The sequence below is a fragment of the Zeus faber genome (genome assembly GCF_960531495.2).
Source record: "Zeus faber genome assembly, chromosome: 6".
NCBI classification, from domain to species: domain Eukaryota; kingdom Metazoa; phylum Chordata; class Actinopteri; order Zeiformes; family Zeidae; genus Zeus; species Zeus faber.
In genome coordinates this window covers 30472300-30499077 of record NC_137201.1, presented here as the reverse complement: position 1 = coordinate 30499077, position 26778 = coordinate 30472300, and the positions used below count along the sequence as shown (strand labels likewise).

Sequence of the window (26778 nt, the reverse complement as noted above, 5' to 3'; positions counted from 1 at the left end):
CTAGAAGGTGCACTGCATGAATCTGACCCTCCCCAGACACCCCATCCTTCTGAGGTTGAAGAAAATCTGCCAATTAAAATGCATTGGTTTAAATATAGTTTTGTGGAGGATGAAGACGGACAACCGTGCTCCGGGTCATAATTCAATAGATTCAGTTTCGTGACTATGAGCTTGAAAAAGCATGATACCATGTTGAAGTTTATGCACCCAGCATGGTCTGGGTTTGTGAAGTGAAATGAAATTTTTTTGAAAATAAAAGAACTGTCCAAAAATATAGTAAATTGCCACCACAGGAAAATGTTGCTTAATTAATATATCAATAAAAGATATTTCCCTTCTTCTTTGATTCCTATCCAAGTCATACAAAACTCTTTTCCGGTATAATTTGGAAATGTTTTGTGCAATATTGGTTCATTAAGCCACATTAACTCCCTATTTTCTGGCATTTTCAGCCTAAATTGATTAACTGAAGAAGAAAAATCAGAACTGTAAAACTGTAAAATGTTACAGATTTGGGTCAGCGCTGAGGTGTAACCTTGTTACGATTCATTCAACCTGTTAGAAAGTTTCTTGCAGTATTTTGACTTCAGTGGAAAAAAAATCCCTTCCGGGTTCCTGATATTTTTTTCTCATCGCTGGAACACATGTTTATTCATCGTCATCCGAATATAGTTTTATCTTGCATTTCAACGGCATGTGTGGCTGGTGCGGCAGTGGGGCACTTCCCAGTCAACACGCGCTGATTGTTATTTTGGACATGACAAAGGCCCTAATTTTGTTGGACTAACTTCTCCACCAGAGCGGCGCACAGCAGAGCCTTGCAGCGAGCGGCGGAGGTAGCTGGGGAGCCGTCCCCCATCATGAAATATTCATGTCGCTCCCGAAAACTGGGATGCGGACTGAATGCGTAACAGCCATCGTGCGGCAAGAGCCGAGCATCGCCTTCCCTTTCCAGGGATGGGCCTACGTCACGCCTGGACAACGCCTGTGTTTCTCTTAAAAGCGCCGTGGATCAGACCGAGTAAAAAAAATGAAGGAGTTATCCACGTGCGTAAGGTCCTTGAACGCCGCCTCTCAGCAAACATAACTTTATAATTGTGCACTGCTTGTATTAATTGTTTTTATTTGTATTTGACTACTTGATATATTCCTCACTCACAGGATTTATTTCACTTACACACATTTCCAAACACAATTACATGCATCAAGAAGCACAAATACAAAGATAAAGAAATATAGAACCCACATACACAATCAGCATATTCTATCAGCACTCTCTCTGCACACACACACACCCGCACGCACGCACGCCCACACAAACACACACAGAACCTCGGCTGACACGACATGTCAACGTGGATCTGATGAAAAGGAGAAAATGAATGATGGCAAAATGTCACATGAAAACGTAAGAAACAATCCGTCACTGCACTCTTCCTCCAGCAGCCGCCACAGGCAAGACAAGTCATCACAGGAAAATAAATGTAAAAATCTCAAATCAAATCATTTCCGCAGACACCTTTACTTCATTAAAACGCTAAATCTGCTCTCAGAAGTGAACAGAAGAACACAAAAAAAACCCCAAGTATGCGTCCATCTTTTATTTTCGCTAGAATTTGGAGCGAAGTGGGGGTTTGTTAGTGGAGGATAGGGTGACGTGTGGGGAACCTCTGGCTCACGGGCGTATAATGGCCCTGCTGGCAACATTCTACGGCCCGGGAGGTGTTTTCCACATCTGATATAGACTATATCAGTTGGCGTTATCATCAGCACCAAGCTCCGGTGGGGTGTTTCCCGATTGAGGCCCTTTCTGTGTGGAGTTTGCATGTTACCCCGCGCTCACATGGGCTTTTCTCCATATAACATGGGAAAGGACCCCAGCTCAAAAAAACATGCAGAGGAAACATCGTCTGACCAGGCTGAAGTTGGTCCCAGGGCACTGTAAGCTGCATGGCCGCCGCTCCTGGCCTGCCTCCCGGAGGAAGGACAAGCCTTGATGCGATAAAAGCGGAGAACACATTTCACGGCCTCCATTGATTGCATGTGTCGGTTGGCCCTCGTAGCTTCACTCATGCATGTGTTGTGGTGTGTGCAGCGAGCAATGAGGATGAGCTCGGCCTGCCCAGTTTAGTTCTGTTTATGTCATTATTAATCTGCCCGCAAACAAGAGAGGTTTCCCATCCGTGCTTCAGAGCATTAACTAATCACTACAGAATATTTATTCATGAATTAACAATGAAAATGTAGCTTATTCCATTATCAATCATGAATGCTGCGGTCTCAATTGCCACGTGCCCCCTGAGTGGCGTTTCCAGCGCCCTCCAACACAGACGCAGGCGATGGGGTTGAAAACACACCAGTGCTATTGCAGGGAGTGGGCAAGGTGGAACAAGCCCGGAGCAGACGGAAAGCATGTCATGACAAGGGCCCCTCTCCTGTGTGTGTGGGGGGGATTTTTACCTGTTGCTCCCTGAATACTCTAACGGGCAACAGGCGTACAGCCACCCTGATGCTGGGCCCAATTACCTAGACCCAAGACAGGTGTGGCTGCTTGAACCACACCCACACCACAATACATTTATCACTTACAAATCTTTTCAACAGCACAGGATAAGAGATAAAGGATGGGCACAGTCCCATCTCAAAATATGGAGAAGGTAGTCATTTTGTTTTCTGAATAGTTTGTCATTGTTTAAATAACTAAAATACTGTCAAGCTGTTGGGATGTATAGGGTAAGGCAAAGGTCCAACCAACCCCAATGCAATTTCTCATGAAAAATAAAAAGATAGACAAAACTGCTTGAATGAAGTTGTTTGTGTGAAGGGAAAAATGATCCCCTACACATTTGCTAAAATATTAGGCTGGAAAGACCTGTTGGCGATTCCATTTTCAAGCAGGGTCTGTATACGCCCTCACAAGGGGTGCCCGCAAAATGTGCTGTTTTGGAGGCGATATCTCAGAGCAATAAACTTTTGTTGTACTCAGTTCCCATGGATACACATACACACATGACAAAAGCACATTTAAAATGCAGAAGCTGAACAACCCAGCACAGAAATACAGTTTATTCCTGTACACAGGCGGCAGGCAGAGCAGAGCAGAGCAGAGCGCTGCTTTGAGGAGCAGCAGCAGCACGATGTGACAAAACCAGCAGGCGGCAGAGAAGGCAGCCGTCCCCATTTAACTGTCATGGCTCCATAATTTGGGCCGTTGATCCGCCATTAAATCCTAATTACTGTTTTGGTTGTGATTGATGGGGAAGGAGAAGCTGGACTCCTAACGGCTCTCTGTGCCTGGAGCAGAATCAGCTATAGATTATCCGTCCATCTATCTGTCTTCAGCTCCGTCAACGTGGCCACACGTTCTCACTCTCGCGCCATCCTGAAGAAGGTAAACACACCCTGAGCACTTAGCCAAAGATCAACGCCGTCCCACATGATTATTCATCGAGATGTTTTCTCCGGTGCCGCTTGATTCTATACTGAGTGAGCGCTGATCCAGACGATGACTTTTATGGAAGAGTATTAACTTGGACCCTTAGTTTGGGGTCATTAGAACACAATGGTTGAGATAAGAAAAAATAAATCTCCATTAGAGAGAAAGCATATAAAAAGGTGTACTGTATATAGTTGATGTCCCACATCTACCTCATTACCACCCACAGTGCCACACATCACTCGCAGCCCAGTTTGTTCTTTATGGTTCCCAAATTGGGGTCCATGGCCCCCTGGGGGTCATGGAAGGAATTGCAAAAGGTCTGCAGCAAAATTATTAAAATTTTATTATTGTTTTGATTGTTTTTTTCATTTTTACTCAAGCTCATTCATTTTTGCTCAAAGCAGATGAAGTGTGGAAACAATATATTTGGGGGGTTAGGGGGGCGTCAGCCAGAGCCTAGTCTACCAAGGGGCCTCGTCATAAAGGATTTTGGGAGCCCCTGCTTTTTCCGCTGCGTGGCCGACACACGGTTCCTGGCTGTGGTGGCAGCACTGCGTGCTGTTCTCCGATTACACAGTCATGCAGACACTAGAGCAAAGGATCCGTAATTAATCGGAATTATTAAACCCCGAGCAAGACAAACAGCGCTTCTGTCGTCAGCAGAGAGACGGAGCACATCAGCAGCACGACCCACAAAGCGCATCTTGGAGGGAATTCTGCAGAAGGTATTGGAGGCAGATGATCGGCTGTGGCGACCCCTAACGGGAGCAGCCCAAAAGCGAAGAAGAAGAAGAAGAAGAAGAAGAAGAAGAAGATAAAGAAAACATAAATATACATCCACAAACACAAACAGTGAATTCCCGGTGCATGTGCTTCTATTCTACTGCAGCGTTCCAAGCAACATGTGCACAGGGTTTCCAACCACGACCACAACTGACGAGCAGAGAGTTTGCTCTCGCTCCCCTCTGAGCCCAGCAGCCGTCTGAGCTCCCAGGGAAGTCAGCTTCACGTCCGTCTGCTTCCTGCAGGGAAATCAGTCGGCTTCCTGCTTTGTCCCGGTGGGAAGCTGGCAGTTCGGCCATATTGGAATTCCAGCTGTGTGGCTGCCCTGCGCCGCGGAAGGAAGAACGAGGGAGATCTTTTCATTCCTCCTGATCAAGCGGCACTTCCAGGCCTCCCCCCTCCTCTCCCGTCCTCCCGTCCTCCCTGTTCCTCTGCCCTCCTCTCCGTCCTCCCTTTTCCTCCCCCCTCCTCTCCTGTCCTCCCCCCTCCTCTCCATCATCCTTGTTCCTCCCCCCTCCTCTCCGTCCTCCCTTTTCCTCCCCCCTCCTCTCCTGTCCTCCCCCCTCCTCTCCATCATCCCTGTTCCTCCCCCCTCCTCTCCATCATCCCTGTTCCTCCCCCCTCCTCTCCCATCCTCCCTGTTCCTCCGCCCTCCTCTCCTGTCCTCCCCCCTCCTCTCCATCATCCCTGTTCCTCCCCCCTCCTTACCCGTCCTCCCTGTTCCTCCCCCCTCCTTTCCTGTCCTCCCCCCTCCTCTCCTGTCCTCTCTGTTCCTCCCCCCTCCTTTCCTGTCCTCCCCCCTCCTCTCCTGTCCTCTCTGTTCCTCCCCCCTCCTCTCCCATCCTCCCCCCCCCTCTCCTGTCCTCCTTGTTCATCCCCCCTCCTCTCCTGTCCTCTCTGTTCCTCCCCCCTCCTCCGTACTCCCGTTATTGGTTGTTGGTACTTTGAGCGCTACAGGTATTTCTGAAATGAATGTATCTACAGTTTATTGATAAACTTCAAATGTATTCAAAGGGCCAGGCTGCATTTATACAGGGGCCACATTTGGCCCGCGGGCCGCCAGCTGGACAGCCCAGGCTTTCTATGTGTTCCCCGTTCTGTTCAGAGTGGTTCCTGACTCATTAAGATCATTGTGAAGTAAGAACATCAGTGTAATATTTTCCATTTTTATGTAATGCATGATCCGTTTAAAATACTTTCTGCAAGTATTTTTACAGTTTTTTTATTTATAGATTGAAGGGATTCTAGGGAGTAGTTGAGAAAGAAACTAGTAATTAGGAAGAAAGACAATGCAGGTAAGAAAAGTTAACACCTGGGTTTTTTTTGTGCATTTCCGGTGTCATGACAGTAAAATTCAAGATTCTACATAAAATAACAAAATAATTTGCTGAGGAACGATCGTGATCCTTCATGGTCTCAATTGATGACCCCAAATCTGAAAATAAATGAATAAATATTTACCTGTTTTTAATTAAATGCAATTTTGAACTTCTTATTCTTATTCTTATTATTATTATCCAAAAAACATTTTATGGCCGTCCCATTTCCACACTGCTTTTTTCCCTGTCGTTTGAGTTACAGTAGGAGCAATGGCAGAAGCAATAAGAAATACATTTTGGGACGCAGCCAGTGATATATATATATATATATATATATATATATATAGAGCCAGTGACTATATAAATTCTTCAAATCGAAACATGACCTCAAATTCCTGAGCCAACAAATTGACGTTAACCTTTTGGAAGGAAACCTCTGTCTGGCTGTCAGCCCGGTGGTTATCAGCAGTCACTCTCTATCTTCAGAGAATCACAAGCAGTTCTTCAGCAGGCAGCAAGGCGGAGAGAAGTCACTATTTCTTCTGTCCCTCTCTGTATTCTTTATGTTCTTTAGAAAAAATATGTATTAAATATTGACCTGCTGATTGATCCCTCTTTATCTACATGACAAGCTGTGCAACAGGAACGTAACTCGGACTTGCAAAGGCAGCGCTTGTCAGGGCGCCGGGACCTGATCAAATCGTATTTGTTTTATCCTAAAGAAAGAGATGATGTTGTTGTACTTTTTGGCGTGTAGTCGTCGCTACGTGCTCTCTCCACGCCGTGTCACAGGTAATTCTATCATGATTGCTTACACTGGAGACACTCTGATAGTTATGGCAATTAAACTTCCACAGTAACAACCCCAGTGTGAACATCATAATCTAGTCTGCACATCTGTGCGTGTGTGTGTGTGTGTGTGTGTGTGTGTGTGTGTACGCGCGCGTGTGTGTGTACATGTGTGTGTGTGTGTGCGTGTATGTGTGTGTGCGTGTGCGCGTGTGCGTGTGCGTGTGCGTGTGTGTGTGTGCAATAACAGACTTCTGTGTGACTGCTGAAAAAAGCATAACATTCCTGTAGACAGCGCTGCACAAACAAGACGGGAGACAATGAAATGGGTTTACACAGGAAAGATTAAACTGTGCAGGGAATTTGGGAATCCACTCCCAACCTCGCTCCCCCGGTTTACGTATTCTGCAGGCAGAGCACAACCCCATACGCTGTGTCTGCGCAGGACTGTATATTTTTATGGTTTGTAATTAACACATGCTGTATTCATATAAAACACTCTGCTATACCAGAATATCAGTGAATATCAGAGGTGTTGAATACGAGATAACGCGCGTGTGCCGTGTGACGCACTCAAAGTAGTTTCGAAATAAATAATACTCGAAATAGTTTGAATCTTCTGAGGTTCATGCCTGTTTTCTACTCTCTGGTGGATTAGGTGGGTAAGTTGCATTGTGGCAGCCGGGTGGAAAAAGGTTATTTGTTTTTCCTCCGTTCTTTATTAAAACAGCGCCAGCAAACAGCAAAATGACCAATAAAACTGAATGTATTTTTTTTAACTTCTTTTAAACTCACCAAATTTGCTAAATCTGGCTGCTGTTAAATCATTGCAGCCTTTCCTGAAATATGGAGTGTTTTGCTTTTTTTTTTTTTTACAGAAACGCAGATTGTGAATTTGTTCCCATTACTTGCGTTGGACTCCTGGTGGAGGGGCGGAGTCGAGCGTCCGACATGGAGAAAAGGCTGGAAGACACCTATGTACTACATGAGGGGCAAGGAGAAGACGTGGATAAACTTCACAGCGTCTGAACTTTTCCTTTCAAGGAGCAGAAAACACTCGGGCCACGAGGACACCAGGTTCCTCTCCATCAACAGGGCGACCAGGCGAGCCAGAGATCTGACCTCACATAATAACACCAGATGTAGGGATGAACTGGACGAGATGGGTTCAAAGCCCTGGGACATCTCGAATAACATGAGTAAAATGATGTTTCAACCTTTCAGTCGAGCATCTGTACTTTACTCCGTGTCTTTCTACCTTTTTGTTAAAATAATAAAAAATAAATAAAGAACCCACCAGGGACAGAGTGATTCAGCCTCAGAGAAGATAGGGGTAAAAGCAATTCTTCCACTTGACGGATGACCCCGCAGAGGTCCAGGGGCCATCTCTCTCTCTCTCTCCAGCTGCTCTCTGCCCGGAGAGTTTTGCAGCTTTGAGGACTTTTCTGACGGGACGTGAGGAGGGGAAGTGAACCCTCGTACCTTCCCTCAGGTGTAGCAGCAGCAGCGGCTTGACCAATCACAACGTGGATTGATATGAGGAGCCCCTCTGGCAACGCCATGAAATATTTACTTTGATTTGTTTTTCCACCTCTGGCTGTATGTAGCGTGCCGCGTCCAGCCGGCCCGCGCTGAGACGTTTAGAGGGGCAGGTGCTGCAAAAAGAAAAAAAGTTTCTAGGAATTCTGCCGCTGCAGGCAATCAGTTGATGGGAGGGGGGTAAGAGAGTGAGTGGGGAAGTGTTCCCATTACGCACGGTGTTTTGATTCGTTCCATAAGGAAACGGGACGACACAGGGAGGCACAGCACAGCGCACCATCACGGGCGCGGCGAGGAAACGTTCCTGATTGAAAAAACAAAACAAAAAAAAAACCTGATGGGGCCTGATGGAAAGGGCCCCATGGTGCAAAGGGGCCGGTGCTCGGGCCCTCATACGCCACTGCACCTGCCTGGCATCCAGTGGTGGGTAGTAACTAGTTACATGTACTTAGTTACTTGTGAGAAAGCATTATTTTAATACTTATATACTAATACTTTCACTTTGACTTTAGTTTGATTGCAGTGGTGGAAAGTAACAAAGTACTCTGTTACTGTATTTAAGTACCCTTTTCAACTACCTACTTAAAACACAAGTATATTTGGTTTGGGAGTCTTTCAATTTTTACATGAATATAGCTATACTCGTATACTTATATACTGTATATATTGTATATATACTTTTTTATTAATTATTTTTGTTATATATATATATACCTAGGTACTAAAGGTACATTGAACAAACCTCCCAATGATGACAGTATTTTTTTCAAAAATAAAACACTCAAAATGCACTGTTCCAAAAGAATATGCACAACAGAGTTTCAAAACGTCTTATAGCTTGTAAAGAACTGAAAAGGGTCATTTGTTGAACTTGCAGCATTAGGAGGTCATATTTACTGAAATCAAAAGCTATTTCAATCAAAAACATCTTAACAGGCCAAGTTCCATGTGAACATAGGAGCCTTCTTTCATATCACCTTCACTGTTCTTGCCTCCATTGAACTTGTGAGTTTTTGGAGAGTTTCTGCTTGAATTTCTTTGCAGGACGTCAGAACAGCCTCCCAGAGCTGCTGTTTGATGCCAACTGCCTCCCACCCTCATAGATCTTTTTAGGGTGGAGGTCAGGGGAGGATGGGGGCCACACCATGAGTTTCTCTCCTTTTATGCCCATAGCAGCCAATGACACAGAGGTATTCTCTGCAGCATGAGATGGTGCGTTGTCAGGCATGAAGATGGTTTTGCTACGGAAGGCACGGTTCTTCTTTTTGTACCATGGAAGAAAGTGCTCATGCAGAAACTCCGAGGTCATTTTCACCCCTTCAGGGACCCTAAAGGGGCCTAGCAGCTCTCTCCCCATGATTCCGGCCCAAAACATGACCCCGCCACCTCCTTGCTGACGTGGCAGCCTTGTTGGGACACGGTGGCCATCCACCAACTATCCACTACTCCATCCATCTGCACCATCCAGGGTTGCACGGCACTTATCAGTAAACAAGACTGTTTGAAAATGAGTCTTCATGTATTTCTGGGCCCCCTGCAACCGTTCCTGCTTGTGAGCATTGGTTCGGGGGGGCCCAATAGTAGGTTTACACACAACTGGAAGCCTCTGGAGGATCCTACACCTTGAGGTTGGCAGGACTCCAGAGGCACCAGCAGCTTCAAATACCTGTTTGCTGCTTTGTAACGGCATTTTAGCAGCTGCTCTCTTCATCCCAGGAATCTGTCTGGCAGAAACCTTCCTCATTTTGCTTTTATCTGCACCAACCGTCTGTGCTCTGAATCAGCCACAAATCTCTTCACAGTACGATGATCACGCTTACGTGAAATATCTAATGTTTTCATACCTTGTCCAAGGCATTGCACTATTTGAGGCTTTTCGGCAGCAAAGAGATCCTTTTTCTTTCCCATGTTGCTTGAAACATGTGGCTGCTTCATAATGTGGAATGTCCTTCTTAAGTATTTTTCCTTGAATTGGGCTCACCTGGCAAACTAATGATCACAGGTGTCTGAGATTGATTCCAGTGATGCAAAGAGCCCTGAGACACAATACCATCCATGAGTTGAATTGAAAAACAAAGAATTAAATGTTTAGGACGCTTAAATCCAATTTGCATAATAATTTGGAACGTGGCACTGGGTATGCCAAGTACTATGACTAATAATACTTTATATCAGGATATTTGTACTTAAGTAAAAAGAGTACTTCCACCACCACTGTATGATTATAAAGCACGTCACGCCATTTTCCCATTTTTTTCAGTCTATATAATGTATTTCTTTTTTTTTGATTCGGCCAAATCCCTCCTTCCTCTTCCTCCATCAGGTTCCATCCGTCGCCGACGTGGGTTCCAGCTCTCTTCCTCAGACTAATCACGTCCAGTCAAACGTGAGGCGATATGTTAACGTTAAAAAGTCATCTCACTGCAGAGAACACTACTTGCCTCTGGCAGCGTGTCCGCATCCAACTTCAGGTCCAAATCAGGTTTCTCTGTTTGTGTTTTTCAGACTGAAATGCTCGGGCTGCCAGAGTCGACGCACGGCATCTTGAGCTGCAGCGCGGCTTTCGGATTATACCCCGGGGCGCTGTGCTTGGTTATCTCCGGCTCCTAAGTGGCGTGGCTCCCGCCGCGCCCATCACCTCCAGCCCCCTGCGCGCTCGGCTCCGGGGGATGGGGGCGGGCGTCGGGCGCGGGGCTGAGCTCGGCCATGTGGAACGCAGAAGAGCCGAGTCGTCAACACCTCGGTAATGGAGTTGCGGTTGGAAGCCGTGGATTACACAAGTCTGATTGTGTCCGTCCAAAAGTCAGCGCCGTTAACCATCGAATGTCATGTCCGTGTGATGTATGAAGAGGAGGATCATGTTCGGTTTACTAAAAGAGACCGCTGTCGATTCAAGCAAACTCCTCCTATAAGAGTCCTACCCTGGGAAACGGAGTCTCTGATGCTGGTCATTGTCAGTGATAGAAAATAAAAGTCTATTAAAGATGTTATGAGCGATAAATAAAGCTTCAACAGGTTTGTCCAGTCTTCGCTATCTATTATACACGGTTCTTGTGCAGTATTTAAACTCTGCATACAGGCTCAGCGGTTACACTATAAAAATGCATCACACAGAAACGGGGAAGTGTTTTCCTCCTGACTGCTGAGGATACTCGGGGGAATTCTGCTGTAGTTCATCCATCACTGCATAAATTAAGATGACAAAATCACCTTGAGAGCAGAAACTGCTTCTAATAGGAAATAAATGGTGTTTAATGTAACATTTGCTTCACCATATGCTTTCCTGAGCTGGAGGAAGTTGATGAATTGCATCCATCAGCGCAGATGATCAAGGGGCCTGGATATCCTTAACAGCAAAGCCTGCTCTGGGGAGAAACTGCAGCACCACTCAAACGTGGGGACTTAAGCACAAAACCATAATCACTCAAAGACAATTATTATGTCTCCCTAGAGACAAATACAACTGGAATATAATTAATAATATTAGCGCACACAAATAAACACAATGCTGACAACCTCATTCCTAATTCCAGTGACAAATTCCGCTCCAGCCTAATGATGGTAAAACGTGGGTGTCGTTGCAAAATATTATACAAACGACTCCAATCATTTCCTACTCATACAGCAACACGGTACTCAACCCTGACATTATTTTTTAGTCACAAGTAGTTTGATTATATAATCTATTTTCCCTACTTTGTACGTGTCTTACCGGACCAAATATCTAGCTGCTGAAAAGAACTTCCATTTCCCCACAAGGACGTTAAAGTGGCATCTAATCATGGAATCCAATTCCACCTGTTCAACGCAACCAGCGAGGGTGAAAGAAGAGCCAAGAACAACTACAGAGAGCGGAGGGTCTTTCAGCTTCTAATGAAAAGAAGCATTAGTCAGCTCCAGTCCATACTTTACCAAGATATAAAACCTAATTGGTTTTTATCTGAGCAAAGCTTGAAAGGAAAACTTTGCAGATCTTCAACCGTTCGGAGGATGGCATGCCCGTGACGTCCACCATGAGCTTGCCAATGTCTGAATCACCTCAGCCATCTGCGGCAGTGAGGTTTAGAGGCGTCTGAGCTTAAAAACGTAGCTTCCCTGTTGACCACAGTCTGGCCTGTCGTACTTTCCTATTTGAGTGTTTGTACAAAGGACATTATGGGTGACCCTTGTTTTTTTTTTTTTTTTTTTTTTTACCATTTTAGTGTGCTAAAAAACCCTCATAATTGCACAAAAGTGGCTTTTTTTTTGGTGTAGCCATGACTCAGCCAGCGTGGGAATGGATTTGAAAATGTAGTTATGTGTTTGTGTAGCCTTGAGGATTTGCATTAAGCTCTCGCATAATACATACCACCAGTATAACACATACATATTATGGGGCAGTCTCACCGGAGAACATAAATGACAACCAAGTGTTTTACATTTTAAAACACCACCTAGAGCACCAGCACTTTGGACATTAACATCGTTAACATCAACATAGTGGCAAAAACAAACACACCTGCACAGTGCAGTGTGAAACAGTACCAGACTGGTGTTTAACTGCATAGCTCCAGCTGTCAGAGACTATGGCTGTACCGGGAATCTCCCAGTATCCAAGAGGGTACAGGGTACAGTGTGTATAAAATGAAGGACTGTGAAGCAGTGCAGGGCTAAAGCATGGGAATAACGCTCAGTCAATCCTCCTGCAGCGTTGTGCGTCGATAGCAACAAGGTTTTTGGCTGGCCCAGCTGGGTGTGAGGTGCGAGGGGCCCTTCTGAAGGAGGAGACCTATGGAGCTGATGGGCAAGAAAGTTTCACAACTTCAAAGGCAAAAATAAAAGAAAAGACATAAAATCTCAGATAGGATTAGCAGGTTCACGAAATTATTATTTAAAAGGCATTTTGATTTTCACTGCATGGGTGTTAGCAATTCTGGCAGTTGAGAAATTTGAACGGATAGTTCAAACGAGCCGGTTCAGAGCTCCCCTCTATCTGCTGATATTATGTAAATGTCTCCTTTAATCCGTGACAGCGGATCCCTGCCAATGAGGTCACTGACACCGAGCCTTGGGAGACTCTGCTGTCATCTGCCTGTCGGCACAGAACCGGCGGGAGGGGAGTCGGGGGGCTTTTAACATCGCTGGCATCACCTTGCAGCCCGGCGGAGCCTCGTAGCTCAGTGTAAACAGTATGATTTTGGTGTGTGTCATTGGTTATGGTTTGCAGTCCACAGATGGCGTGCTCCAGGTACCGCTAATGGATTGTGAACTGTGATGCCGAGAGGCGTCTCCGTGGATCGGGTCGGAGGGCGACTAGTGAGCTGGTTTCACATCAGGATGATGCAGGTGGCCGACAATGCAGACGGGGCCTTCAGACGGGGCCACACAAGTCTCAAAATTGTGTTTATGTGTGTGAAGGTGAGGCTGCGGATTATGACACAGTGGGAATATAAACAATATCAGCCATAATGTGGGATCATGCCACAAGAAAAAAAAACATGTGAAGGAGGTAAAATTCTATGCAAGTGTGGATTACAACTTCTGTTCAAACGAAATGAAGATTAGAAGGCAGATTGTCTCGAAAGTTGCATGGCTGTGCAGAAAGACTGCAGCTGGAAGTGTGAGTCATGACGTCCAGATTCCCTCCACCGTCTGTGTGAGTCTCTTGGCGCAGAACAAAGCAGGTCAATACGCACCTTTACCTGCAGCGTTGAGGGCTTAGCCCCAGGGAATATCAAATTGTTTCAGGATTTATGCTCCTCTGTCCAGCCAGCTGATCCCCAAGACGAGCCGCGCTACGCTAGCGGCGATAGTGTTGTAGCGGAGACGGCCCCGGAGGGCCCGGGCCGACACTGATCTCTGTTATCTTAAAGAGCGCCTCCCCGAGGACTCTCAGGTCACAACTAAAAGCGCCAACATCTGCTGCAGAGAGAAAATTAACAAAGCCTGAGTGCCTCTGAACAGGTTGTGGTATTTCCACTCCACAGGCAACAATTTAACTACCCACGGTGTGATCCAGCTTGAGCGAGTGTAAATGGAGGAACCTGAATTCGATGCTTGGGGTGAATGTGAGCTGGTGGCACAGCGCTGGTCTGAATGGCCCTTCGGAATAGGGTTCGCTTGACCTTTAAAAGGATCAAGCGTGCATTCTGCTCTCACGCCCCCCGTCTCAGCTGCGATCTGATACATCCAGTGGTTGCGTGTGTTCCGGAGTAACACAAGCCCAATCATCGGCAATAAATGTTCACCGGAGAAGGAAATATTTAACTAGCTTTTAGTGCTGTGACAAAAAGCTGCCAAGACACGAGGACATTAAAATCCTCTTCAGGAAAAAATTACTTAGCCCATTTGTCTTCGGATGAGAGCAGTAAATTGTTTACAACTTCCTCACAATCAGCCTTTCCTACGTACACAGCAGCTGTGCACCCCTGCGTCTGCTCATCACATGAACCCATAAAACCCAATTAAAACACGACCTGTAGACTGAGCAATTACCGTGGTACTTCCGCCTGCCGCACCCCACCCGAGTGGCGATTTCAAGGCCCTCCGACACGGAGAGACAGGCGATGACGTTGAAAACACACCAGTTTAATTGTAGATAGTGGGCAAGGTGGAACAAGCCCGGAGCACATGTCATGACAAGGGCTCCTCTCCTGTGTGTGTGTGTGTGTGTGGGGATGAGGGTTTTTCCTGTTAATTGTTGATTGGCCTCACGAGCAACAGGCGTACAGCCACACTGATCCTGGGCCCCATCACCTACACCCAGGCCTCCTTCAGCCCATGGGTGGGAAAGGGAGGTCTGACCCCCCAAGGCAAAGCTCTGCACCGGGGGAGCTGCTCCGGGCTGCATTGTACTTACTCACGCTAATGACGCCATTTACATGTGCAAGCAGCAAGCAGGTCTCATTTTGTTGCCGGTGAGACAAACAGTGGCAGAAAAAAACCCACATCCATTACAGAGAGTGATGGAGACACAAGCACAGCCGCCGACCATCTCTGCCGTGTCATACCCAGCAACGTGTTGCAGTCTGATCCCGTTAATAGGCAACATCACAACCATTCTTCGTGATTACTCCCACTCACATAGAGCATCTCTGCTGTAGCTACGGCAAGGTTTGTATGTGACGTTTGCGCGACATAATGCTAAAAAAATAAAAAATAAATACATGATAATCCAATGAATACTATTGTGACCCAGTGGTATAATAGTGTGTAATTTAATGATAGCAGCACATTATCAACATAATAGTGTAGTGAGGCGACAACAGGCGTAGGGAAGAAGAGTCTCCGATCAGGGCACAGTGCTGTATGAAAGTCTACACAGCAGAGCTTCAAGTGGCTGGGTGTACCCAAAGAGTCTGGGTGGATTCGAAAATGTACAATCCACTGTGTTTTTAAGATGCAAACTGGCATTTCTCTCTGTCGATTTGGTCCCTGTTCATTTAGTGAAGTGACTTCCAACCCTTGACAAATAAACACACCGACTGCACATTGCTTTTCAGCCCTTTGAGTTAGAGTTGTCACCGGTGAGGAAAAACAAACAGAGCACAGGTTCACTATTAGTCTGAAACAAGCCTTTCTGCTTCTCTGATTGTACTGTCTTACCTACATCCGCCATCGCTAACATAACTCACCGTTGTCGTGCCCTCGAGCACAGCACACTGCGTAAGATGCTACAGCTTGTTCTTAATGCCTAACATGTGGATCGCAGCATGCTTCTTCCAGATTGGGTATCCATGTGGAACCCATGTTGATCACGGCTCAGTTAGCTGGTGGCCTGTGACTGATTACCTCTACTGGGTCAGTGGACGGTGAAATTGTATGGCAAGTGGTTAGTAGTACTGTCCCAAAACCTTAAAACCGACCACACTATTGATGTCCTTGGAGACAGGCTGGTATTATCTCAGCAGCTAATTAGATGCTGTTCAAGCCCTGTGGTTCGCTTGGCTTATCCAAGGGTTGCTCAGCTGCTGGTGCTGACTGTTCCATTCTAGCCCGAATAAATCCAACAATTTTGTGCTATACACCTCACATGACAATCTGATATAAAGACTGAAACCACAGCGTGCGGCACTATAGCCTCGCAGCGCCGCATGAAAAATGGCGAACAATCACAAACGCTCCAACCGAATATACCAAAACACACCAGAATACGCTGCAATTCCAACACGGGCCCCGAGGGAAGACGGGGAAAATCATTTTTTCCTCCAAGACAAAACCCAGATGAGCTACAGTGAGGAGCTGATGACACTGCAGGCGGCGCCACAGCTCATTTCTGTGGAGCCAAGCTGACGTCGCCCGCTTCTTTACGAAACGTTATGCACGTCGGGAAATAGGCGTGCAACATGTGAAACAAAAAAATCATATCCACCCCATGAGCACCGTAGGAGCGCTTCCCCCTGTCGTTCAACAAGTAGGTGCTCATTATTAGAAAGTATGCAGAAGTGGAGAAAGATGTCACCACTCGCCCACTCCCATGCGTCCCGTGTGGTCAGCGCTTCTGAGGCAACAGGTGGCAGGATTTCTGTTATTATTACCCCTGTCACACGCTCCCACTGATCCACTTGTTACTGTGGAGAGATGGGGAGCGCAGGGAGCGAGCACCGGGAAACCGGGACCGCTTTATTAAAGGCCACCCTCCTGCGCTCCACGCTGCTGATCTCTGATATGCACGCCGCAGCTTATGAATTCCAATCCACCGCTTACAATCTAATTAATGCGTGAGCTCGTGTTCCGGGCCGGGACCAAAAAAGCCGCAGCAATAATTTAATCAAGGGTCTCGGAGATTACAACGCGGCGACCGGGGGGTGGGGAAGACAAAAGACGGACCTCTGCTTGTCGAGTAATTACATGGAGAATCAATCGCTTTTGCCGCCACGTTCAGTCATCGCCGGCAGCTTTGGACTCAATGTTTACATGTTTTCACGCTCGCTTTAGTTGCACTTTTGAACACATCCGTTCACGTCTCCTAGGTATTAGTAAATGAAAAATTAGCTGACAAGGATTAATTCCATTAAATTAATATCATACAGAACTTTCGTTTGGTCCCTGTTGTTGTTTTCTTTGTTCATTTTTAATGACTTTGTGGACACTGATTTTTATAAAATGTTGCAGTAGTGTGATTCAAAAAGTGTCACAGCCCCCGCCGTGTCTACCGGTTATTTCCCGCGAGTCTCCCGTTTCCCCCCTGTCTGTCTCTCTGTGTGTGTGCGCATGCGGTGTGGGCGCATACGGTGTGGGCAATCTCCGGCTCCCTCCAGATTGCGACTCATTCCCCTCACCTGCAGATGTTGGTTATTCCTCGCGTTGTTTGCATTCCCTGAACTTATCCTGTTTCCCTCTGCTTCCAGCTTCGCTACTCTCCGGTCCCCCTGCCCGCCTCCCCCGCCTCGCCCACCTCGCTTACTTAACCCCCCTTATCCAGCCACGCTTTCTCCCTCGTCCGCCCGTCCAGTCCGGCTCAGCTCTGCCATCCGACATCGCCTCTCCACCTTCTGCCTTGCCTGCCGTCCTAGCTCCCCTTCATCCCCACACTGACTGTCTGCGTTTGAGTCCGCCTTTACTGATCCTGACATAAGGTCAAACTGAATTAATAATTCATGAGTTCCTTATGTTCCGATGCATGGTTATCTAATTCATAATCATATAATTTATCCCTGGGTAGTAGTTTGAGATATGTGAACATTTCCTTTTATTTTGAACATTTTCAGAATGGATGGATGTCTTTGCACCAAACCAACCTGCCATAATGTATGAGTTCATCTCATGAGCCACAGTCATCAGAATTTGGGACTTGTTCAACATCGCCCACATTGTTCATCTTTGAGAAATGTCGCTGGAAACACCCGAAACGGGCCCATCGACCGCTACGTCCTAAGTTTTCAAACTGAATGAACTATGTAATGTTTGAATTCCATCCCTTTTAACTGTTGTGCTGAAAAGCTGCTGTGACCCTAAAACAGAGGGACGTGCTGAACAGTGAGTTCTCAGCACCTTTACGCCCCGAATACAATGGCTGGACCGTAGCTCTTGGCGAGACGGGAGCACAGTGCGGCGGGAGAGACATCTGCCACCGTTACGCGGGCGGCCTTCACAACGCAACACTCTCTCATTATACGCTCTCCCCGCCATAAGGTTGCAGCACATGACCAGAATGCTCCTCCAGAATTTCCCGGCGAAACGCTTGGAATATTAAGATGTACTCAGGTGCGATTCCCCTGTGAGGCGACAACAAATTAAAATAAAATACTGAGATTTGTACATTCACAGCTCTGTAAGTCCCCTAGTTTTCTTTGAAAAGTACAATATTTAATTATTGTATTCCACCGGGAGCACTTCGGGGCAATCTGTGCTCAACGTGTAACAAATGCATTTTAAAGGAGGAATAACATGGCACAGATCTGTGCTGCTGTGTACTTTGTCTAATGTGGACGGAACAGAAGCACTCAGAAACATCCTCAACACTTTGTTTTGTTTCGGCCTTGAAGCAGTTTTCCTTTTATTAACACTGATTTCCTGTGCAATACGGGAAATATAGGGGAACCGTCTTTTACGGGAGTTTATTTCCTGTTTTTGCTTTGCTTGCTCTCTAACAACCTGTGTTTGAACACAGGAGTCCCGGTCAGACTGTTACACAACTGCACGAGGGAGAATCCGAATATAATATCCAGCAAGAGGGTGACAGATGGATGGATAGACCGACTGACTAACCTGTTTCTCTGGAGATCTGGACGAAAGCCTCCACTCCACTTTCGCCATAGTTCCCCTCGGACGCCAGCGTGGAGACATAGTTCCAGCCCATCGCCGTGACTATGTCCAGCATGGCCTGCGCCTGGTAGGAGTCCGGCGGCACAACGCGTGAGAAGAAGTCGTAGCGGGCGTTGTCGCTCAGTTCCGGGGCTGTGGAGGCGTAGCTTATCTGCGGGATCTGGAGAGCAGAGGGTTTGGTTAGTTACTGCCTGTAATGATACGACTAGTAGCAGCAAGTGAATAACTCCCCAGATGTTGTCTGCTGCCCCCTTTGCACCCTGTATTATCCCCGACCTCCTGATCCCCGCTGCTGCATCAGCTCCACTTCCAATTCCTCTAATCCAGTGCGATCTAATTCAGGCAATCTGAAGCTACTATTGCGATTTTGACGTGATCTCCCTCTGGGTTTAAGGTTAAGGGGCAGTCAAGTTGTCCTTTGAATGCCATCTTGTAAAGTGACTGTGGTAAAGGGCTTCACAAACGGATTTGACTTGACCGTTGCAACTACCACCCATCTGGCAGTAGTTGCAACTACTAATCCCATTTGACCCACAGGGTGGAATTCCGTAGAGAGATGCGTATAATAGCTGGCAGTCAACAGAAACACCTCTGTAGTAAGTAGAGTGATAAGAACCCCTGGGTCCAGTGATAAGTACTGCATAATTATTTAACCTACCCTACTTATTTGTTAGCTCAATATATAATATATGGCATATAACATAGGGTGTATGGTAGTTCCTACTAACCAGTTGTTCCTCATCTCATCTATTAAATCCAGTCTTCGGACTGGACACAGGTAATCAAGTCTGCCTTTCAGGAAGAAACCAGAACCACCTGTATGCGCAGATTATATCCTGCAGCAAGATTGATTATTATTCTAATGCTCTTAATCAAAGTCTCTGATACTAATCAAGCTGGGAAGTGTTACGTGCTTTGCCTTACAGCACCTCATAATTACCTTTACCAGTTGTGGGATTTCAAATCTGAGCCTCCCCTGCATTAAATCCTGGGGCTCTCATAGTCATTGAAAAGCAAATAATTGGCTGCATATTATTTCCTTTGTTTTCCAGATCATATTTGCAAAAGCCAGAGGCAGAGTAATGAAAAACACTTGGAATGTGATTGAATTTGTCCCCTGTTCTAACAGCCAGTGCTAATATAGCCACTGAGTAAAGGCCGAGGATAAGAGTGGTGGTTGATAAGTATCCCTAATAAAGAGGGAAATCAGTGTGTTTCCTGCATTCAAGCTGCACAATGTACTATAAGCAGAACAAGACACAGTTCATTAGCACCAGAGCTTGGCCTTCCACAGGCCTCCTCCTTTCATTCCCTGTTTGGTCATGCAGGTTATCCACGTAGAGCAGCAAAGTTGGACGGAGAGTTGAATGCCGAAGGTTGAATTAAAGAGCCACAGAAGACAGACAAGCGAGGAGGTCACGGATTCACTGGCAGACAGTTAGACATGCCCAAAAAAATTGGATAATGGTCCCTTAGAGTTGGATTGAAAGCCTGATTGATTTCACTTCAGTCAAAGGCCAGTGTGTAAAGGGCCACGCCCACCGCCCCCGCACCACCATCACACACACTCTCCCCGTCTCTCTCTCTCTCTCTGTCTCTCTCTCTCTCTCATTGGCATTCCGGGGGAGACGGGTGCTTTGAGGGAAAGACAGACAGCCGGAGGGCTGCCAGCAATACAAATGTCACTCAAAGATCTGCCAGCTTTAGCTAAACCGCAGAGATTCTCCGACAGCGACAAATTGAAGGACCTGTAAATACAAAGTGTCTGGTCGCGAGGCGGCGCCCCTCCAGCCTCGCACGCCCTGATTCCGTTCCACGCTCCGGGATCAACCCCTTTAACTCGAGCTGAACTTTTATTGCTTGAAATTAAACCGCTCACACATGCGAGACGGGCGGTTTGGGGGCCATCCAGTGTTATCTTACAAACCACCGGGCTTAGGCGGCTAATGATAACCAGCCGCTTTAATGAATTTATATTCTTGCAGTGATTAAGATCAGTGTTGAAACAGAGACCAGCCGGCGCCGATTCCCTGCAGCTCTATAATTAGCTTTAAGAGTGATGTTCCATCTATGGGAGGGTCCTGCCGCCCTCACGGAGAAAACAGCGTCGGTTCCAGATAACAGATAATGACGCGGCTTATTTGTGCCGTAAATAAGAAATGAACTGTTCCCAATGTTAAGTGATGTTAAGTAAATGTTTTCCTCATTTAACCATGAGGAAAAATATATACCCAGTCATATAAAGCTGTTGGATTATTAAATTGGAAAAGTTCCAAGTTCACCTAATTCGCCCACTCAATATACCACCACGCTGGACGGTAATTGATGTTGACCAGACAGGTACTTCTTAATCACCTCCATTCCTCACGCTGCACGGTGACGGATGTAATTAATGACACGACACGACGCCGGGGGCTCACAACCAACAACCGCAACATGTTAAGCATTTGTAGTATTGTCCTTACTCAGATGACGGAGGGTAATATCGTTCTGTGCCCTGCGTAGTGATGAGGGCCACGCGCCGGCAGACATCCAGCGCGCGCGTTCTGAGCTGCAGAGAATTAGCCGCCTCGCCGAAAAAAATTACTTGTTTTGAGTCATTTCCATTCGGGGAGATGTTGCTGCAGCGTCTCGACAGCTTTCCAGGCTGTGACGATGAACAGCACAATGAGCAATGTTTATTTATGAGCTCCAACGAGTTTAACGAGTTAATGTTGAAATTCTCCTTTGTAAAAGCACTGTTGCCCTGTGAGGAAAAAAAAAAAAAAAAAAGAATAAATATGAAAACAGGAAGTTCCGCCGACAACAGTTCTGCTCCTTCAAGAACAGCTCGTGAGTGGTAAATCATTTTGAGAGAATGAGGCTGAAATATTTTTTTTGAGATCCACAGTTTAGATTCTTCCGCCCGAATCGATCATTTTGACAGAATTAAAGGCTGTTTTTCTCTCTGCGACCGTGTCCAACCGAGCGGAGCCCACTCCTCTGACTCCCGCTCGCCATTCACGTCCTCCCCTTCTCGCCGCCGCGCTACGCCGACTCAATCAAACCGACAACGAGCCGGAGAAATGGAACGGATCTTTTTCACTGAACGATGGTCAGGAATCCTTTGAAAGCCATGCTCTCAGCCTCCTCTGCGGCGCAACTGCGGTGACATTTAAGGCACGCGGTCGGCCTCCGGAAACGGGACCAGAACCACTCATCTCCGGGTTGGCCAACGCCCAGAGCCCCGCCCCGCCAGGTCCCACAGCGGATGGATGAGAGACGGCTGTGGGAGGGAGAGGTTTTAAGACGCAGGGTTTGAAATGGAGATCCAAGGCATTACGGGCTGGAGACATCAATCAGAATATATGAGATCCCAGCGGGTCCGGAGACCGGGAGGAGCCCGGGGTCAGGAAGGTCCGCAGAGATTGATGGAGGTCCGGGTGAAGGGGATGCGAACGACATTATTTACACGCGAATCTTCTAGACGCTGACGGATCAAACCAGCTCCGGTACTGAAGAGGACGCCCGGCTTATCGTTCACACGGCAACAATATTTTATAGGCTCTTATCATTCGATGTTTTAAGAGAAGGCAACAGAGTCAACGAAGCGTCTGAGAGATGTCAACTAAAATGTAATTGTGAGTCAGCTGTGAATGTAGACTGGCCCAACCCACAATGGGCTTATACTTCAAATAAATATCGTGATTATAATCAAATAATTCCAATTCAGACAATTTTAGCCCCGCAGCTTCGTTGAGGTCCTCAAATTGCAATTACATTATTAATTAGGAGACGCTTTTAACCAAGGCAACCCACGACTGCTCACCCACTGATGGAGGCGGCCATCGGGAGCAAGTAGGAGTCAAGTGTCTGGCTCAAGGTCCCTTCAGCAAGCTACCAGGAGGAGCCAGGGATCGAACCGGCAACCCGCCGATTACTAGACGAACCGTGTTTTTGAGCCACTGCCCATGTATTCATGATAGATGACATTATTTAATGAGGCTGAACTGACATTTGGCTTTGTCTTGGAGCACCTATGGCGTAGGAGAGTGTCTGAGGATGTGAGTAGAAGAAGAGCGCGCGGGTTTCAGATTCTTTCGAAAAAAAGGACGACAAAAAAAAAAAAAAAAAAGTGAAGGTACCTTGTCCTTTGGAAAACGACCTAGACATTATGAATACTTAATCGGTCGACATTTAGAGGTCGACCGATTTATAAAGAACGATCATTTGTCTCTATTGTTAAAATTTGAGGTTTTTTTTAATTGACTGCGTCAGTAACAGTTCCTTGTGGGTCGGGGGGGGGACTTTTGTGACTTTCCTTGTCACATTTACCCCCTCGTCTGTGCGCTCAACACATAATCAGATATTTACGACTGCACTTGAAGGCAGCATGACAGGTGGACGCCACCTACGCGGCGTTGCTACGCCGCTGCACGTTGACGGAGCAGACACCGGTCGCACTGGTGGTAGTTCTACGGTAGTTCTACGGTGGTTTCACCAAATGAATGAATCAACTTATGGCGTTTGGTCAGATTCGCCTTTATAAACGTCCATTAATTGTGCGGTGGCACCGGTGCTGCCTTTGAAAAACAAAAAAAATCCCTCGCCCCACCTCCCCCGCACGTTTTCCAACCCCATCGCCAGAATAATGCGTCAAAGGTTTTTTTCTTTGAGGGGAGGATGGCTTTAAGAAAAAAAACAAAAACATCTCTGATGCAGTCCGCATTGAAAAACACGATTTAAAGTCCGTCGCGGTTTTACAGCCGCGCCTCCCTCGGTCAAGTGCCAGCCCCCCCCGGTGCCAAATAACTCAAGCCGAACCCTGCCACCTCAGGGGGGTCTTTTTGTTTCGATGGTTATCAGGAGCTGATCGCACGCACACAGATGTTTTCGGAAAAGGTGGCCCTCAAACGATCAGATGTGGCCCTCGGCCCATAGCTGTGCACCGGGCACTTACAACGGGCCAAATTCTAACCGCCGTGCTCGCAGGAAACAGAGACGGCTGCGTCTGGCAGCGCTCCAGCTTTCATTCGGGTTCACGCAGGTACACAATGACGTCACCTTGAGGCTTGGGGCTTGACGCTTTGAGAACGGAGCCCCCGTGCGAGACGGCGATGTACGTCCCGGCGCAACCGATGGAGACCGCGTGCCGCGCCACCAAGTTCCCATTAGTCGGCCAAGCGATGAATCGATCGGCTCTTACGTCTTAGAGACTTGGATAAGTGCCATGAAATAAAAATGAAAATGCTGAATACCAAATACTTCTGCGTTTCACATTGCTGTTGCTGTTGCTGTTGCTGTTGCCTGTGGGAGAAACGCGAGCGGTCGCACGCGCACGACGCGGGGTGTTGACGCGGGAGGTGAGCGACGCCCCGGCGAGGAGGAAGGAATCCTCTTTTCAGACGTTTTGCAATCGACGGCTGGGCCTCACGCCGCCCGCACCCTTCTCCTCCGGCGCAGAGGAGGACGCTCGCCTGAGGGGAGCGGGGGGCTGGGGGCCGCGCGGGGTGAGGAGGTTCTCACCACCCTCCTTCCCGCCCGCCTCCAAAAAAGTGAAAACGAGACGAAAACGATCGCACATACGGCAAAAGGGCAAAGGGACGCGGGAAGCTGTGGCGACGTTCGGTTAAAAGATAAACGGCCGCGCTGGTTCGCCGGCTCTCGAGAGAAGAGAAGACAAAACCCCGGCGACTTCACGGCGCGTGTGTCAAATTGCCATGGAAAACCGGGTCCCAACGGGGAGTTCACGTTTCATTCACACGCACACGCTGTGCAGCAGCGCACTCCGCATAATGAGGTCAGAAGAAACACCAAAGTCACCGCGGCAGGGATCTGGTTCAACGTGAGAGCAGCGTCAAGGTCCGGAGGCCTCGCCTGTTTGTTTGTCGGGCCGGTCCTAGCCCCTCCCTCCTAGCGGGAGGACTTCCAGCAGAGTCGGAGGCGGTTCTGAGGTCAGAGGTCACGGCCGGGTCGAAGCGCCGTCCGGGGGGGGAACCCGTGGCCGCGGAGTGACTCAAATTGAACGATGTCGTCTCGTCAAATCTCACGCTACAGCGCGTCCGGCTAAACCGACGGCCCCCCCCCCGGGGCTCTTCAGACCCCAGGCAAAGGGGGCCAGGATTTAGAGCCGGACAACATGACTTGCCGCCTGGACGCTCCCCCCCGGGTCGCAGGGGTGCGGCTGTTCTCCCCCTTTTACCAGGGTTCTCACAATTCCCATGGAAAACAACCGGTGGTTCCCAAACTCTGGCCCCTGGGGTCCATGGGAATGACGGTCTCCACGCCACCAGGCATCCAGATGAACCCACCGCGTGGCCAGAATGAAGACGAGGACCCTCTGCCGTCCCCGCCTTCACTTCCAGCTGGAAGAAACCCCCCCGGTGTTCGGCGTGGGCGTCGCCGTACGTGAACGGAAAACACCCAAGGAAGCGGTGGACTGAATAACACTTGTCCCCGCTGCGGTGGAAGCTCCTGTCGGGTTAAACGCGTTCGTCCTTTCATCGAGGCATCAAACGGGAAGCAACGCAGCAGCTGGAAGCAACGCGGTCGACCACAGAATTCACGAGTTCATGGTCATAAGAACCATAAGAACCATAAGAACCATAAGAACTGTCAATGCTGACCTCACCAGGGGTCCTCACTGAGCCACACACACACAGGCTCCACTACCTTCTGTACTGTATGGAGCATACTGCACCGCATACTGTGTCACTGTTCTGGGTTGTTCGGTGCCACCGTATTGCTGCGCCGTACTGTTGTATACTGTGCTGTATTATCCCACAAACACAACCTCACTTCATTCACATGCCACTTTAATGCACATATCTGTATATACATAATTGCCTATTCCATATACATAAGCCTATTCCCTTTATCTACTCCATTTTATTTTATTTTATTTTATTTTATTTTATTTTATTTTATAAGTATTCAACTTACTGTATTACGTTTTAGGAATCAGTTAGTTGGTCTAGTAGAAAGAAATTTCCTCAAGACACATTGTGTGTAATCACCGGGTGCGTTGCATTACATTTCACTGCATATATGTATGAAAGTATGTATATGTATGTGACGAATAAACCTCTTGAATCTTGAATCTTGAATTGAGAGAAAATCAGTTTGTCTCCAGTTGGTCAGGATGCCTGGTTCGTGTTGAGATGACACTTCATCAATGCACAGGGGGGGTAATTATCACCACTTGCATACGCAGGCGGTTCATTCGGACCGGCCTCCCAACGACTCGACTCTTCAAACATTTCACGTTTGCAGATTCCCGACGCCCGCATGAGGCGTAAAAACCTCTTTAATCTCTCCGCTCTCGCCGCTTGAAGTGCGGAGGAGTCTCAGCGTGGCCTGACCTCTGAGAGCGTCACCAGGGGAAAATGACAGCGCTCTCGTCAAATTCAATCATCGGCACCGGAATTTAATACAAAAGCAGCGTTCGGAAACCCTGCCGAGGCAGACAGCAGCGGCCAGCCTTACTTTGCTGAAAGCTGCCTCTCTCTCTCTCTCTCTCTCTCTCTCTCTCTCTCTGTCTCTCTCTCTCTTAAAATGGAATGGTGTGGATGTCCTCACAAGCGCAACAGACGATGATCTGCGATGCCGCTGTGCAATAGAGCTCTTATTTTGAGAGCTGCGTGGGACATTCCTCTTTGACTCCCGGGGCGTTCGGAAGACCTTTTCAATTCGCTTTGTGCTGCCGCCGTCCACGGTGAGCGAGCGCGCAGCCCCGCCCGGCGCGCCCGGAGGGTGCGAACTCTCTCCGGGCAGAGTTGCGGTCCGGCTTGTGGCTCGGGAGCGGCTGACGCCAGCTTCGGCTGGGCAGCGGATCGCGGGGCCCACGGCCGCAGAGGAGGGCAGACCGGACCCCGGCTCCCAGCATTCTCGCCGCCTGCTGGGCAGACAAACAGCGGCCGAGCCCCCGTGATGAGCCTGATGGCGGCTCAGTGCATCTCGGAGGATTAAGGACTCCTCCACCCGCCTGTGCTGGGAAGGGTTTCCAGTAATCCCCTTTTAGAAAAGGAACCAAGCGAGGCACCATTACCACAGTTTGAGATCTGCTGCTCCCCCGTCTGCGTGTCGCACCACGGGTTGACGCAATTCAGCGTTTGCCTTTTAGATTCTCCCAACCCCGAAATGGATGCCAAGTGAATTTATCCAGTCCAGAAATATCCCCCAACT

The 26778-nt window shown here is 47.8% G+C and overlaps 1 protein-coding gene across 1 annotated transcript in view; it reads right to left on the bottom strand.

Annotated features, from left to right (window-relative positions):
* The window catches only part of LOC307231531 (metabotropic glutamate receptor 8-like), a gene marked incomplete at its 3' end in the record, with an annotated part of 159710 nt that overhangs the window by 73934 nt on the left and 58998 nt on the right, over window positions 1-26778 (bottom strand). Inside the window, 1 exon segment of the mRNA XM_080002286.1 lies at window positions 18559-18775. Coding sequence (XP_079858412.1) covers window positions 18559-18775 — 217 coding nt within the window.